At 44.0% G+C, this 16,757-nt stretch overlaps 1 protein-coding gene across 4 annotated transcripts in view; it reads left to right on the top strand.

The window, feature by feature from the left end:
* LOC146785506 (uncharacterized) overlaps positions 1 to 16,757 on the top strand; it is a 691,519-nt gene that overhangs the window by 576,932 nt on the left and 97,830 nt on the right. For all 4 annotated transcript variants that reach the window (XM_085634607.1, XM_085634608.1, XM_085634610.1 and 1 more), the window contains one exon: positions 7,430 to 7,609. In XM_085634607.1, the coding sequence (XP_085490733.1) occupies positions 7,430 to 7,609 (180 nt within the window). The remainder of the gene's footprint in view (positions 1 to 7,429; positions 7,610 to 16,757) is intronic.

A 16,757-nucleotide genomic window follows, 5' to 3' on the forward strand; every position in this document is an offset into this window, starting at 1 on the left:
AGAGAAACAATGTTCACTTATATCTTCCTTGAAGTTTAAATCCATGGGGCCTCATTAATAGGTTATTAGTGCCGGCAACCCCTAAGTTCACCTGCTGAAGTTATTGATGCCAGGGTGACAGTAACCCCACGCGGGGGCAGAGTTAGTGGGTATTATATGTCCCATGAGAAATTAGTAATTTTCATGGGAATTGGTACTTACAGTTCCGATAGAGGTGAAGTTCGAAGCTTTTTCAAAACTGGAATAATTACTCCTCTCTTGAAGATGATAGGTGCTGACCCTGAATTTTCAACAATTTTTCACCCTATCTCCCTCCTCCCATTTGCTTCCAAGGTTTTGGAAAAGCATGTGGCTGAGTTGTTGAGAAATCATCTAACAAACAACAACTGCCTTTCTATGTTGCAGGTGGGTTTTAGACTTGCCCAGAGCAGTGAGTCACTTCCACTGTCCATATTAGTTGACTTGAGAAGCAGATTTGGGTATGGACCATATCAGTATGGTCGATCATAATATTTAGATCTACTGCCTTATCGCCATAGCAATATAACACATAGCACTAACTTTGTTTAGATCATTCTTGACTAACCATACCCAGGCTGTTACGCTGAGTCCTTGCTCTGGAAAACATTCACCTTTAGCCAGAAGGGTTCCTCAGGGATCCTCCCTCGCTCCTCATTATTTTAATGTGTATGTGATCCTTGGTTGGGTTACTGGAAAAGAGAGGGATCAAGGCATATATGTACGCACATGGCTCACAGTTGATAGTGCGTTTAGATAATCAACCTGGCGTACAATTGAAATCTCAACAGACTCCATGTTTAATCTGGAACTCGATGGGAAGTAATAAACTGTAGGCTAATACAGAAAAGACAGAGTTCTTGGTTATTATAGACCGTAGTGATATGTGGCTTAGTGTTTATTGGCCTCTGGAAATTATAAAAGCCCCATTGCTTCAGGAAAAGTCAAGGGTCTTGGGTCGTATTTGATTTTCAGCTTTCTTTACTAGTACCTCAGATTAGTGTGGTGGTATCCTCATGTATTAGGGCATTACAGTATAACTGTCGGGGATTTGTTTGCAGTCTTTTAAGAAGGTATATCCCCACGAGAACACTGAGATCATCTTCATCAAATTTGCTCTGTGTTAGTACATTTAAGAGACAACATCAAAAAAGTCAATCTTTGTCAGTGCCTGCAGCCAAAATGTGGCATTCCCTTCTGGTGAAACTGAAGATGACATCCTTACTCCTGGAGTTTTGAAAACACATTAAGATCTTACTGTTTGGTATAGCATTTGAAATCTATTGATTGAAATTTCAGAGAAATTAGGAAAAAGCATATAAAATCATACAGTTGGATCTCCTGGTTCACCTTTTGGATTTAGGTAAGTAGCAAGGCCTGGTCCAATGTTCCACCAGCAGATTGTCAGCCGCATCCCGGATATGGTACGGAGAAGGGGATCACCAGAAAACACGCTTCACAAGGGGACTTAAAGGTAAGCCCGAGGGGCCCCACTCGAGGGAGCAAACCACAAGGGCCTCAGGACCACAGGAGCACAGCTGGTTCATCCATACCAAGGCTGGGCGGAATGGGTGCAGAGCAGATAGGTCCGCCAGGCGGCATGCGTCAATATGTCTTCATGGTCAGGGGCAAGCAGGTTGCAGGGATGATTTGGGACAGCTGGCCAATCACAAAGTGGGTCTCAGTGGTCTCAATGTCCCTCAATGAGATTTTTGCTTCCTGGGCAGTTGGATTCCAAATTGGCCAGATTGGTCCACTACCCCAGGTATTGGTACGGTACGGGTCCGGTAGGTATGGTGTCTTCACATTCAGTGGAGAAACAGATCTGCCCCTCCGGAGCTGATGTACCTATTCTTGCTTGAATGCTGTGTCGGAGTCACCGGGGAGCAGCAAGTCGGAAACCGGACTCTGCGGATTCGGTGCCTGTGGACTGCAAGGGAGTAGTTTGTCTACCCCAAGGAAGTTCTCAGGTGATTGGCGAAGGGCTCTAGGTACTCCAGGGTTCTTGGAAGTCTCATAGTTGTAGGACGAGACAGCACACAATAATGGTTGAGTCCTGGTAGCAGCAGGAAGAGTTTTGTGGCAAAATTCCACAGCAGATCTTCGGTTCTCAGGTCAGCAGCTCTTTTTTGTCAATGTCTTCTTTATATCTGTCAAATCTAAAGTTCAGGGCCCAGGGGTGCCAGCTAATTACTAACTTTAGGGGTGTTACAGGAGGAGACAGGTAGTAGTCAATGGGCTGCCTACCTTTAGGGTGTCACCCTAAAGGTAGGCAGCCCACATAGGTGTCATAGGGTGACACCCTCTACGTCACCACTTCCTTTGGGGAACGGGCACAACCCTGACCCAAATTGGCTACTTCCTTCTCAAACAAAATGGAGGAAACTTAAAAGTGGGGTCCACATCACCTGCCCCACCTTAGGGGTGGTGCAGGCTGAATGTAGGCCCACCTCCTAATCTAACAAATTTTCCCACCTGTCCTACCGCCAAATGTGGAGTAGGACAGTGGGGTTGGCATCCTTCACTATCTGGAGATGCCGGAGTTGCATTTCAAAGGCGGCATTGCCTTTGAAGCTTCCTGCTTTGGAATGCTATTCCGGCCAGGAGGATGTGTGAAGTACCTCAACACAGAGCAGGCATTGTTCCTGGACTCTGAGAGCAAAGGCTCCCACCCCATGATGTCAGAAACATGTGGGGTGATGGCAGGTTGGCTAAGACTATTTAGAGACCACACCAGTGCTTGGTAGATTTCAGGGGCCTCTCTAAGGTGCACCCTGTGTGCATTTATTAATAAATCCAACACTGGCATAATTGTGGTAAATCCACACTAATGCCAAGAGAGTCTTGGTACCAAACATCCCTGGGTACATTGAAGCCATTTTGTTGCTGGGAAACTCGTATTGACAGGTGTTCAGCCCATGTACTATCTATGATTTCCCTGTGCACATACAATATCCAACAATGGACTTAGATATTGTAGGGTCATATCTGCTAATTCAGATATGTCCACACATCGGACATAGTGCACCTTGCCTTAGGGCTGTAAGGCTTTCATTAGGAGTGACTTGCCCATACATCATGCAGTGTCTGTTGGCATGGCACACTGGGATGTGTGCCATGTCAACTCTTCAGTTTTCGTTGCATCAAGATAAGCAGCCTAAAATGGCTGTTTGCATGGTCCTGGTGAGGGGTCCCTAGCCTGGCACAAGTTGTACTGCAGCCTTAGTGGACCCTCTTCAGACTCAATGCCCCAGGAAACAGGGGTATCCTTTACTAAGGACTTATAGGGGTTAGTGAAGTTGTTCCAATTGTGGTACAGTTTTAGGGATAGGATTCTGGTACTAGGAACGTGGTTAGCAGGAACCCAGTACACCTCAGTCAAAGTTGCTTCAAAAACCAGGCAAAAGGGGGGGGGGGGATTTGGGGTAATGCAACATGAAACCAGTTTCCCACACTTGGCTATTGGCTATTCTGGAGAAATTGAAACTAGGCCCCAGGAGTCTGCAAGACACCTCCTCCCTATTAGGTACTAGGTGCCTGGACATCGCCCCTACAGATGATGGTTCTGTAATTCCCTGTGTGCACATTAACACTCTCGACCAGGCAGTCAGTTGTAGCTCACACAAACTGCATAATAATTTCCTTATACTGTTTGACACTCTCAGGTCTTGTAGATTATCCAGTACATGCTGCTGGTCAAAGAAGGACTTTAATTTAGTCCACCGCTACAGATCTCAACAAGCTACACACTATAACAGTTTTTTTGACATCTCACAATGACAATCACATATAGGATGATATTAACAACGTCCATCCGAGCAGATCTCTCCACCAACCTGTGCCTACTGAGGAACATAAACTTAAAACAAAATATCTCAGAATGGACATCCCAGCGCAGTAACCAGCACTACTACTAGTAACTTTAACTTTACTACTAGTAAACATACTACTAGTAAAGTTACTATTGGTAAAATTACTTTTAGTAAAGTTACGAGTAGTAACTTACTTTTGTGAATACCAAAAAGTAGTAAAGTTAGACTTTTGGTCCAACTTTACCTTTATGAATTGGGCCCAGAGTGTCTGTAGCCCGTCTCTGGATCACATGACTGGGTGTTGCTAACAGTTGGGTTTTGTGTATTCCTCCTAGACAGCCACACACAATAGAGAGCATAGTTGTGCCTGGATGGGCCATCACTGGCAGGATGACATAACAGTCTGTATACCCCCTGTAGTTAGTCTGGAGCCAGGACAAGGAAGGCAGGATGCCTGGGGAATTCAAAGGGAAGCCTCTAGAAGCTTCTCCACCACTTCAAAGGCAGAACTGGGTGTTAATACTGGACCTCAGACACCAGCTGTTCAGCACACTTCTGGACCTATAGATACACTGCCAGAAAGAATAACTGCTGTGCTGCTGAAAGGACTGCCACCCTGTTGAACTGCTGCCCTGCTAGACTCCTGCCTTGCCGGACTGCTGCCTTGCTGTGCTTACTTGCTGCCTGCTGCCCTCTTGCCTGGGTGAGAAGGACTGGACCTGCATCTCTTGACCCCAGAACCCCAGAGTGACTCCAAGGGCTAGTTGGCTGGCATCCTGATCTGAAGCCTCAGGGACACAGCAGGCTTCCAAGAACCTTGTACCTGCATCTGGACTCTGTCATTTGTAAGTCTACTACAAAGTGGTCCACCCCAGCCCTGGACCATTGGAAGTGCACCTAAGGTGTGCTGCCAGCCTCTGTAGATGCAGCAGAACTGACGCATCACCACTACTGCTTGGATCAGAAGTGCCGCAAAGACTCGCATCACATAGCAGCCCATCAACTGATTGGAATGACCACAGACCCTCAAATCCCTCATTGACAGCAGCCGCAATGATGATGATGATGATGATGATGGACTCCATATCACAACCTTGCCGTATCTCAGAACCGATGCAACGCTTCAGCTGTGAGACGCATCTTCAACACAGGTCCTTCCTACGCTCCGCGAACCAGGATTCATGGTACTCTGTTCAGTGGGCCTAACTGAACGGCTGTAGCCGGGCCATGCTCCATTGCGGTCGGCCTGAACCTGTAGCTTTGTCCTGGTCTCGCTCTACCAGATATCCACAGTTGCCACTTTGTGCTTTTTGGAGCTATTTTTACTTAAATCTTTAAAATTCCATATCACTGGTTCTAATGGTTGAATTTTTGTCATTTTGGCCTTGTTCTATTTAATTAAACACACTTGGGCAGATTTATAACGGACTTGCGTCACTTTTACGCCACCGTTGCGTCACTTTTGTGACGCAGCAGCGGCGTAAACCCTGCGCCATGTTGCACCCCATTTACAACGTGACGCATCTAGGGAGATGCGTCACGTTGTAAAGCTTGCGCCACATGTGGGCGTACCTGCACAGGGGGGGGGGGGGGGCGTTCTGGCGCAGGAACGCCTCCGAAAAGTGGCTGTGTGAAATCTACAAGATTTCACTCAGTCACTTTTCCGGCCATGCTGCATCAAAACCCTGCGCCTGCTTGAAGCAGGCGTAAGGATTGACGCAGCATGGTAACAATAGGGCACCCCCGAGCCTTGCTGGAGCTGCGTCGCGCTTGCGACGCAACTCCAGCAATGCGCCAACCTTCCGCCATCAGATGCGTCACGCATCTGTTTATCCTTGCGCCACGATGCGCTGCATTGTAAATGCGGCGCATCTATTGTGGCGCAAGGGTAAACTTTCGTGACACATCTTTCCTGGCGCATCCCTGCTGATTTGCAGGGATGCGCCAGGAAACATAAATCTGCCCCACTATATTTTTCTTTTTCTGTTGTGGGATCCTTTTGTGGTCCACTTTGTTGCTGTTTGAAGTGTTGCACAATTCTTTACACATTGCCTCTAAGCTAAGCCTGACTGCTCTGGGCCAAGCAACCCGAGGGGTGAGCACAGGCTAATTTAGGGTTTGCTTGTGACTTTACCCTGCGGACAATTGTGCTTGCTGCTTGAGAAGGTTTCACCACCCTCAACCAGTTACCCAATTTCTTACACTGTCCCATCGTAATCCAAAGAGAAGCCAAATCGTTTCTTGCAGTTACGGTCGGATCAGGATGACACTATTTTTAATTTACTTGTACATAAAAGTCTGCCACACACACATTATACGATCCATTTCCAGACCGACTAGCAGCATTGTGCTTACCTTTGTGTCCGAGTGCCCATATGTTACGACCCATAAGCCTCAGAGTCCATGGAAAAAGGGACTGTAACACATTTATTCCCAATTTACCACATACTGACAGTGTCCTCTTGTTCCAGATGGACAATCCCAGAGAAACACTTGCCACTATCCATTTTCTGTGAAGTGAGAGGAAAATAAATTGAGGAAAGTGAAGAAGCGAGTTCAGCATGTCTTAAGATGGATCTGACCACAGACCCTCACAAGGAAACATGCAGGCGTACACACACACACACATCTGCACACAGACAGACACACACACACACACACACTATCACATAGGTGCGATGTTACCTTTGCATTCTGGAGTCAAATGCTACTTTTCTGCAGGAAACCATCACAACTGGAATGAAAATTCCTCATGTTACATCAGCTCATAAACTTGGCTCGGTGCTGTCAGTGTTTAGCAATGATAAACTGATTTTCCTTAGGGTAATACTGCTAAGCCACAATGAGAACACACATAGATTTGTAAGCTCCTGCCACAACAGATTTCGAGCTACAGTGAGTATACTAGAGCTAGGGCTAGATGAATTAGTGAATTAAACAGTGAGTGATAAGAACAATGCTGAAGAGACACTATACTTGTGATGCAGCTTATCTGATCTTCTGAGTTTCCAAAGCGCAGTTATTAAATCATATTGATCGGCAAACTCAGATATTTAAGTTGGCATGTTTGTTGTAAGAAGTGTTCCTCTGATTTCAATTTATTGTTGCACATCCATTAGAAAAGACAAATCTTGTAGCGTCTTATGCTTCAACGTGCGTGGGTGCCATGCAGAATTAAAATGTAATAGCAGACGGGGAAGTGTGGTAATGGAGTATGACTGAGGGCGGCCCATGCAAGAGATGCAAATAATCAGGTCAGGAATTAGAGCTTGATCTTTTCAAAAAGATACCCCATAAGCAGTGGTGAGGTGAGATGAACAGTGACACCAAACCCAAAGAAGATCTGGTGGGTTCTACAACTTCCCCAAGTCTGTGCGTCTCCAGTTGGGTGCAGAAGGGTAGTGGTGTGAGGCTGGGGAGGATCCATTCTTGAGAAACAGGAGTATAGTAGGCATGGGAAACTAAATGAATGTGTTGTTGGCTGACTAAAAAGGAAAGGGGAATGGGAAAAGCTTGAAATACTCAGTGTCAAAACTGAATCTTTCTGTATGGTCCATCCACCAAAATAAGCAAGCACTGACTGCCTTCATTCTCTGCAGGGCTACGTAAAGCAGTGTCGCAAAAGGGCAGACATGTTCACAGAGGAGCAGCTGCGCACCATCTTCGGCAACATTGAAGACATCTACAAGTTCCAGCGGAAATTTCTTAAGGTTCTAGAGAAGCAGTTCAACAAAGATCTGCCACACATGAGCGAGATTGGCACCTGCTTCTTAGAATATGTAAGTTGGAGCCTCAAATGATATCTCTGGCACCTATGAAACACCACCCCTGATGTCCATACTCCAGGTTCATTCAGTGATTAACTTCACTTGAAGAGGGGAGCTAACGGGTACCCTGGCATTGGTAGCCTGTTTGAAATTTAGGGGTCTGACTGCAGAGTGCTGCTAAATGATGTCCAATTATTGCCCAGAAGGTTATTGTCTAATTCTTGGTCTCGTTAAGCATTTGTGATCTGTTTGGGTTCCTGTTCTATTGTCCAATCTAGTAATTATACGGTAATAATAATGTAATAATCACAATACTTCTATTGCTAAGGACCATTTATCTAGTTCACTAAGTGACAGCTGGTGAACTTTCAAGCAAGTGGGACGTAAATACCATGTCCAAATTCCAGATAGCAAGCAAAGTGAACAAGAAAGTGTATGCGATTCACTTGTCACACTCCACCCAGCAGCATCTGCTCCACTAAGGCAGAGGAGCATCGCCCCTCTGCTCTCTGAGGAGTTCAAAAAGAAAAAAGAAAATGATAATAACGCAATGTTATTATCATTTTATTTTTCTGTACTGGCTCAGTTGGTTTTCGTTCTAGGTGCAGGGCTTGGTTGGGCTGCCCAGAGATGGGGAGGAGTGGTGGGCACTCTCTAAGTGCGCATGACGGTTTGGCCGGCCGTTGTGGGGTGGCCAAACTGCCATGTGCACTTAGCTTGTTCTCCACCCGGCTGTATTGAAAGGTTGGGTGGAGAACAAGCGCATGCTCCCAATCACTGTCTAAGCGCTGAACCAGGGCGCTCAGACCAATCACGACACTGCTATCATGCTGGTGACAGCTGTGTCGCGATTGGCTAGGGGATCCTGGGATCCTGTGTGCCTCCGTGCTGTTGGGAGAAGAGAAAAGGACGAAAGACAGACGGCAGAGGTACCCAGGTAAGTGCTATGTATTTTTTCTTATTCCTCTCGCCTGTCTCACCACCCCCATTCAGTAGCAGCCGCCACTGACTCCACTGTGTAAAAAATGTTTTTAAATAATGGACCAAATTGCATTTTTAGTTCACATTTTTGCCCAAAGAATTGGATAAAAGTCATGCATTTTATAGCCCCTTTGTCATGATCTAGGTATACTTAAAAACACATACAGCATTCCTCTTAATTTTTACCTTCCTTTATCTTTGCATTTTATATTCCTTTCATTTGCAACTAATTTTTCAGTCATTTGATCCGGAGTTAGTAAGTTACAGAGTTTTCACAGTTTTAGTCTTAAGATGCTAGAGCTACCATCACAGTTAGACAAATTGCTCAGTGTTAGAAAAGTAATTAGGTTACACATTCCTTTCAGGCTTAGGCCTCAGACATTATTTATATTCAAAGATAATAAGATCTGCCCTGCTCCCCCTGGGACCTGCACTGCCTCTCACTGGACCCTACCCCATACCATAATTTAAGCCAAAAAAAGGAAGCAAAGACCTCTGGATAGATCCCAAATATAGGTAGAGAGTAGCTCCTGAATCTGAAGCACCCTACACCATCACCAACACTCTGACTGTGCTGACCTCAATTGTCTGTTTTTCTTACAGAGTTTCTAAGCATAGGATTAGCATAGTGCCAATCTTGCTGAGATAGAAAGTGACAAAGCCAAAAGTTGTATCTCCACCTAAACTTGGGAGTAACCAAGAGTTCATTGTTTCCTTTTTTGCATAATTAATTCGGCATCTAAGCCTAAAAGGGTATTGTCTTGACTTATACTGGATACTCCTTTGTGTCTGGACAACGCTATACCTCTGATGAGCTCAGAATAGAGCGAAACACGTGTTAGGGGCTGCTTATATTTATTCCAGGTTGACTTGGTTGTTATTTTACCAATCTAAAGCTGTGATACTCTGCCTGGAGTGGTAAAAGTATTTTGTAATAGTTCAACTCCGCATAGATGGCAGTAGCTAATCCAATGCTTGAAGACTTTCCTGTAAAAATAGCAAAATGCTTTGTCACTTTCTAGTTAAATTATTTAAAAATAATTAAAATAAGCAATAACAATTCTAAATATACAATAGTAGAGAAAATGTTGAACTCCGAAGGAGTCAAATGTACAATTCCTAACGTAAGCAACAGGAAGGGGGTGAGGAAAATGTTGGACTTTGGAGGGGTCAGATTTCCTAGTCACATTCCAACATGTAAAATAAAGTTGGGAAAGTGGTAAACTTTGTAGGGATCAAATTTACTAATCCCACTCCACTGAAAGCAAAAACAGGGAAAGTGTTGGACATTGGCGGGTTAGATTTACTATTCCTACTCCAAACTGAGCAACAATAGGTGAAGTGTTAAACTTTGGAGGGGTCAAATTTACTATTCCCACTCCAACATAAGCACAAGTAGGGGAAGTGATGGACTTTAGAGGGGTCCGATTTGCTATTTCAACACCTATGTTTAAAAAAAAATATATAGTACAAAATATAAAAATGTAAACATATTTAAAATAAAAATATATATAAATATTAATCAAATTATTTTAAATTGTAAAAATGCCATTTATAAATACATTAAAAAAATAGAGAAAAAATGCCAAGTAATTAAAATAAGTGCACTTCCCTCCCTAGCACACAAAAACAAACACCAGCAGGCAATTGAAAGTGATAAAAAAGTATAAACATTAAACATTATTAATATAACCTTTATTATTAAATTAAACAAAATATTTAAACAATAATTATAATAAATATAAAATGCATTTAAACTAGTTTAAAATTAAATAAATTGTTCAACCAAGTAACAATTAATAACAAACAAAAAATTATAAAAATAAAAATCAGTCATTTAAGTAATTTACATAATCATCAATGAATAAATTAAATTACATAAGAAATGTATTATAAATTAGAAACAATAATTTCCATTTTAAATAACCTTCCACCCTAATCCCCTACAAAACCAACACCCACTACTAAATGAACACCTTATAATGATATAATAACTAATATTTATCAAATTGATAAAAAAAAAGTTATTTTACACAACTATGTTAAATGAAAAATATTTATACACAATATCAAAAAACAATATTATATACCTAAAAAAACAATATACTTAACTTCTGTAGTCTGTCGCAAGATGTATTTGAATTGACAATATTTTTGACATGATACATGTGTGTCATTACTTTTTTTCCACAATATTTTGGTAATTCACCCCTGGACTCCTTGCTACTTTCACCCAAACCATGCTGTGACGCTTACTCCTTCAGTCCTGTGTTCTACCCACCCCTTGAATCCTCCATTGCACCCCATTCCCCCGGCCTGCATGTATCCTGGACGCTTTACTGCTCCTCACTCACTCGGTACTGAACTGCCCTCTATCCCTTTGGAACATGCACTGGTTCCTTTGTGAATCATAAAATGCCTTTTCCAGCCTGCCTTGTAATCTGTACTGTTGACCCTTTAATTCTGCAATATGCACTTGACCCTGCATTGCTCCATGCCCGCCTCCTTAGACTCTGTGCTGCCGCAGCTTCGTCAGGCCCTACATCACTCTTTCCCACCACCCTCCTCACCCCGACGGTACATTGCTTTAGCATATGTTCAGTAAGTCAAAATCGTTAGCCAAGCTTCACTAATATACACCTTGACTTTCACTACCTGTAAGAAATACACATCCACTACAGTGACCTATGTCTTACCTGTATTACTGCATCTTGCAAACATGTTTTCAATGTATAAAAGCAACATGATTGTTTTTGCCAATGCTTTTTTTTCTAACAAAAGGGGAGCATCTGATGTAGGATATTGACTGAGCTGTCACTAGCTGAGGTTTCTGTCAGCCCTAAGAAGTGAATACCCCGTTTTTGTGATTGGCATATCAAGTTTTAGGGTGTCTTTGTGGGCTGCCTGTGCATTGTTCACATCTGGTTCAATGGAGGAAATGTTGTCAGGAGTGGTGTGTCTTTTTATAATGATTATTCTCTGATCTTTGAATAATCAAAAAGGGGCTGGACAAGTTTTTCTTCTTAGGTGGGCTTTGTTGTACAGAGCAGTCATGTTTGTTATTCAAGTAAGGTGAGTGGACTCGGTTGATTCTTTGTGGGTCTAATGTCCCTGGTTCTAGTCTGCTCCTAGAACTGTTGCTCAGATTTCTGGAGGAGACTGGATGCTGACTGGATATAGTGCTTGGTTTGGCTTTTTTGTTGACATTTTCAGTTTGTAATTAACTTTGTATTTTTGGATAATAGTAGATAGCTGGTACTGACACATTGATTGCTGGGTGTCTTGTAAGGTGGCCCACGTATCTTCTGGAAAGCTAGCATAATACCCTTGTATGGAGGAGTTACTGTTTATGAAGGGTCTTCAATAGGGAAATGGTGAATGGGAGAGTGTTGCTTTTGGTAAGACTGAATGTCCTTATGGTGTCAACAGCTGCCATCATGGGTGCTTTTTAGGGTGCCCAACTTTCTATTATCATGTTGAATGGCACTTTAAACGCGTGTGTGTGTGCAGGGACAAACATTGGGGCATATTTACAAGCCTTCCCACACCTTCCCACATATAAACACACAATGGTGTAAGTGTGTCTGCACTGGCGCTAGGCAGCTGCAATTTGCGACAATGCAGGGTGAAACACAGGGCTGCACCGCATTCTTGTAAATATGGTGCACCCCTTCGTTACAGGAGTGGAGGAGCATGGCATGAAGCCAAGGAGGGTAATGCCGCACTCCGCCTCTTCATTGTAAATATGCCCCTTTGTGCGTATAGGCACATTAGAAAACGTTTGTTGAAGGAAAGGGGAATATGAGTTTCTGAGCTCATTTGGGGTTGAATACAATAACCCCTCCTATAAATTTAAAAGAGATCACTCTGCTGGATATAGAGCTTATAGAGTCTGACTACTCTTTTTTATAGTATATTTGATTGAAAAAGACACACAATTGATGGACGGAACGCAGAACAAATCAAAACATTCACCCCCAGTCAAGAGATCTGGGTTAAATCGGTCATTCTTTTGCTCACTTTGCCACCCCAGTTTAGACCTGGCCATATGCAAATCAGTCTTGACTCTGTGCCTCATGGGAACAGTCCAGCCCGAACTGCCAAGCCAGGTCCTCCCTGGACCGGAAACAAGCATCCTAGGAGCGGTTTCGGGGTTTCACCCCTCTTCAGCCAGGATAGCTTGATTCCAGTGGCACCATGAGCCCAGGAACCATGTCTGGGCATACCTGGCGCACTTAGGGCGAGAAAGCAAAAGACACACAATTGATGAACGGAATGCAGAACAAATCAAAACATTCACCACCAATCAAGAGATCTGGGTTAAATCCATCATTCTTTTGCTCACCATGCCATCCCAGTTTAGACCTGGCCATATGCAAATCAGCCTTGACCCTGTGCCTCATGGGAACAGTCCAGCCCGAACTGCCAAGCCAGGTCCTCCCTGGACCAGAAGCAAGCATACTAGGACCGGTTTCGGGGTTTCACCCCTCTTCAGCCAGGATAGCTTGATTCCAGTGGCACAGTGAGCCCAGAACCCATGTCTGGGCATACCTGGCACACTTAGGGCAAGAAAGCAAAAGACACACAATTGATGGACAGAAAGCAGAACAAATCAAAACATTCACCACCAATCAAGAGATCTGGGTTAAATCCATCATTCTTTTGCTCACCATGCCATCCCAGTTTAGACCTGGCCATATGCAAATCAGCCTTGACCCTGTGCCTCATGGGAACAGTCCAGCCCGAACTGCCAAGCCAGGTCCTCCCTGGACCAGAAGCAAGCATACTAGGACCGGTTTCGGGGTTTCACCCCTCTTCAGCCAGGATAGCTTGATTCCAGTGGCACAGTGAGCCCAGGACCCACGTCTGGGCATACCTGGCGCACTAAGGGCGAGAAAGCAAAAGACACACAATTGATGGACGGAATGCAGGACAAATCAAAACATTCACCCCCAGTCAAGAGATCTGGGTTAAATCCATCATTCAACCGGTCCTAGGATGCTTGTTTCCAGTCCAGTGAGGACCTGGCTTGGCAGTTCAGGCTGGACTGTTCCCATGAGGCACAGGGTCAAGACTGATTTACATATGGCTGGGGTCAAACTGGAATGGCATGGTGAGCAAAAAAACGATAGATTTAGGCCCAGATCTCTGTACTAAGGTGAATGTATGACATTGTTCTGCATTCTGTCCATCAACTGTTGTTTTTGTATTTGTCACCCCAAGCGGGACGGGTATGCTCAGTCGTGAGTCCCGTACTCTCCATGCCACTGGAATAAAGCTATCCTGGCTGAAGAGGGGTGAAACCCCGAAACCGGTCCTAGGATGCTTGTTTCCAGTCCAGTGAGACCTGGCTTGGCAGTTAGGGCTGGACTGTTCTAGTGAGGCACAGGGTCAAGACTGATTTGCATATGGTTGGGGTCAAACTGGATGGCATGGTGAGTAAAAAAATTATGGATTTATGCCCAGATCTGTGTACTGGGGTGAATGTATGACATTGTTCTGCATTCTGTCCATCAACTGTTGTTTTTGCATAGTATATTTGATTTTCATCACCTTTACCACCTCTAGGAGTAAGCCTTGACTGCTTGTTCTTGGCATCTCTGGATAGAGAAGCATATAAAATAAATAATACCATCATCTAAATGGAATTAAATTGTCCTAAGACCTGACACCGATGGTAAAGAGTATCCTCTATGGACACTTCTTGGTAACCACCCCGAGGACCTAAAGAAAAGTTCTTACAATCTGCTTCTGCTTTTTTCCCTAAAACATGAAGGGGCAGATTTACAAGCCCATTGCGACACTTTTTGCACTGCCATTGCGGCACTTTTGAGATGCAAAAGAGTCATAAACAATGCGGCAAGTTGCGAGACATTTACAACGTGACGCATCTATGGAGATGCGTCACGTTGTAAAGCCCTGCGTCACATTATACCTGTGTCAGGTATAATGTATGCAGAGTGGGCGTTCTGACGCAAGAAAGCCTCGTAAAAGTGACGCAGTGAAATCTACAAGATTTCACCGCGTCACTTCTACAACGCCACTGCGTCAAAACCTTATGCCTGCTTGAAGCAGGCATAAGGAGTAACACAGAACAATAGGAATAGTCATTCCTGAGCATTGCTGGAGTTGCGTCGTGCTTGCGACACGACTCCAGCAATGGGTTACCTCTACGCCAACAGATGCGTGATGCATCTGTCAATCCTTCCGCCACAGTGCGCCGCATTGTAAATGCGACGCATTCATGGTGGCGCAAGAGTTTTTTGTGTGACGCAATTAAACTGACGCATCTCTGCTAAAATGCAGTGATGCATCAGTTTCTTGTAAATCTGCCCCGAAAACTTTTAGGGAGTGGCTTAGATATTGGCACAATACTATTGGCTAGTGCTATAAAACATCGTGACAGGATCCCTAAGAAGGTGGAAAATTCACTTGGTGGGTTAGAGTTGACATCCTAGTTTGGTCACTTTTCTTAAATATGCAAAAAATTTGCAAGGAATTATAAATCTGCCTAGGCCCACAATAAAGTGACATTTCCCTGGAAAGTAGTCCCTTTGCCTTTCTATCAGAATCACTATCAACCCAGTTATGGTCTAGTGGGATAGCTGAAAACTATGGAACCTGGAGATATGTTATTATGTTATGTTGATAAAACGTGTTCAGCCCATGTTCACCCTAAGGTTTCTTGGCGCTTATAGGTAACAATAGTGAAGGCCGGGTTGGACACTAATTCACTTGTTTACAGATGGAAGGCTTGTGTAAATAACCAAGGGCCATATTATCAAGGAACGACGATAACATTATCGCCGCTTTAGCAGCAGGAAACTGCCGCTAAAGCGGCAATAATGGGCTTGATAATATGCCCTTGTGAATTCCCATAGAAGCACAGGTTCACACCAGGACCTGGGCTTTTAAGCCCATTATCGCCGCTTTAGCGGCAGTTTCCTGCGGGTAAAGCTGTGATAATGTTATTGCCGTTCCTTGATAATATGGCCCCAAGTTTTTAAATCTTTCCTAAACCTCATGAAATCATTGCTAAGGCGGAGAGCATGATGGAGAGAGCTCCAAAGGATCAGTGCCAATTCTGAAAACCTAATACCACCCATCCTTTTCCTTTTTTAAAGTCAGGATAGTCAACATATTGGATTAAGAAGAGAGTATAACTCCTGATTCTAGTTCGAATAAATGTTTTTTTTAATTCGAGCCTACCCATTAGGCTAAATTCTGTGCTCTTGGCCAATCACCTTTGAACATATTCCTCTGTCCCTATTTTTCCCAAGATAGGGAATATTTAAAATGAAACTAAAAGCTGTCAGCACGTTTGCGGTAAAAAATAAATAAAATTCCTGGACTGGCTATTACCTCTGGAGAGGGTGCGTAACAGTGCCCACTCTAATATATTTTCACCAAAATATGAAATGGTGGTAGAGTAATAGCATTTTGGAACAAGCAGAACTGCTTTAATGTCGTGTGTCTCTAACTTTAGCAAATTGCTTGATCTTGGGCATATGATACTCTTCTATGCCTCTTCTCCCATGATCTGACAATATATGATGTACCTTGAAGGAAGCTCAATAGAAAAAATAAACACCAGGGGCTATATTAATGACGCGGTTTGCATCGCTCTGGCACCACGCAACATGGTGCAAGAGTGACGTAAACCCTAGGTCCGATTTTTAAAGCCATGCAAAGCCACTTTACGTGGCTTTGCATGGCTTCAAAAATCCGAGTAATGCAACGCAGCACAGATCACTGCGTTGCAGTAAACTCTACACAAGAGAGACATTCCATGGGCGTTGTCTGGGTGTTCCCATGCAACTCTCATAGTTTTTGTTGCATTTCCAGATCTACTAAACCTGGTAAACCTGGGAATGCGCCAAAATAATATGCCTCCCTAGGAGAGGCGTAACAAGAAGAAATATTTTTATTTCCCCTTGTTACGTCCTCTTTCTATGTATCCAGCACACATAGATAGAGGAATATGCCTCCAGGGATTGTTCTTGTGCAGAAAGGCAGGGCCGGACTGGCAATCAATACCGGCCCTTGCAAACTGCTCGGCCGGCCCCCTCTGGGGGGTTGGGGAGGGTGCGGCTGAGCTTTTTGCTAGAGCTGGTTTTGGCCGATTTTCTTACAGGGGGGTGATATTGCCGGCCCCCGGTAACGAAAACGGACCCTCAGG

The sequence above is a fragment of the Triturus cristatus genome, chromosome 11 (genome assembly GCF_964204655.1).
Source record: "Triturus cristatus chromosome 11, aTriCri1.1, whole genome shotgun sequence".
NCBI classification, from domain to species: Eukaryota; Metazoa; Chordata; class Amphibia; order Caudata; family Salamandridae; genus Triturus; species Triturus cristatus.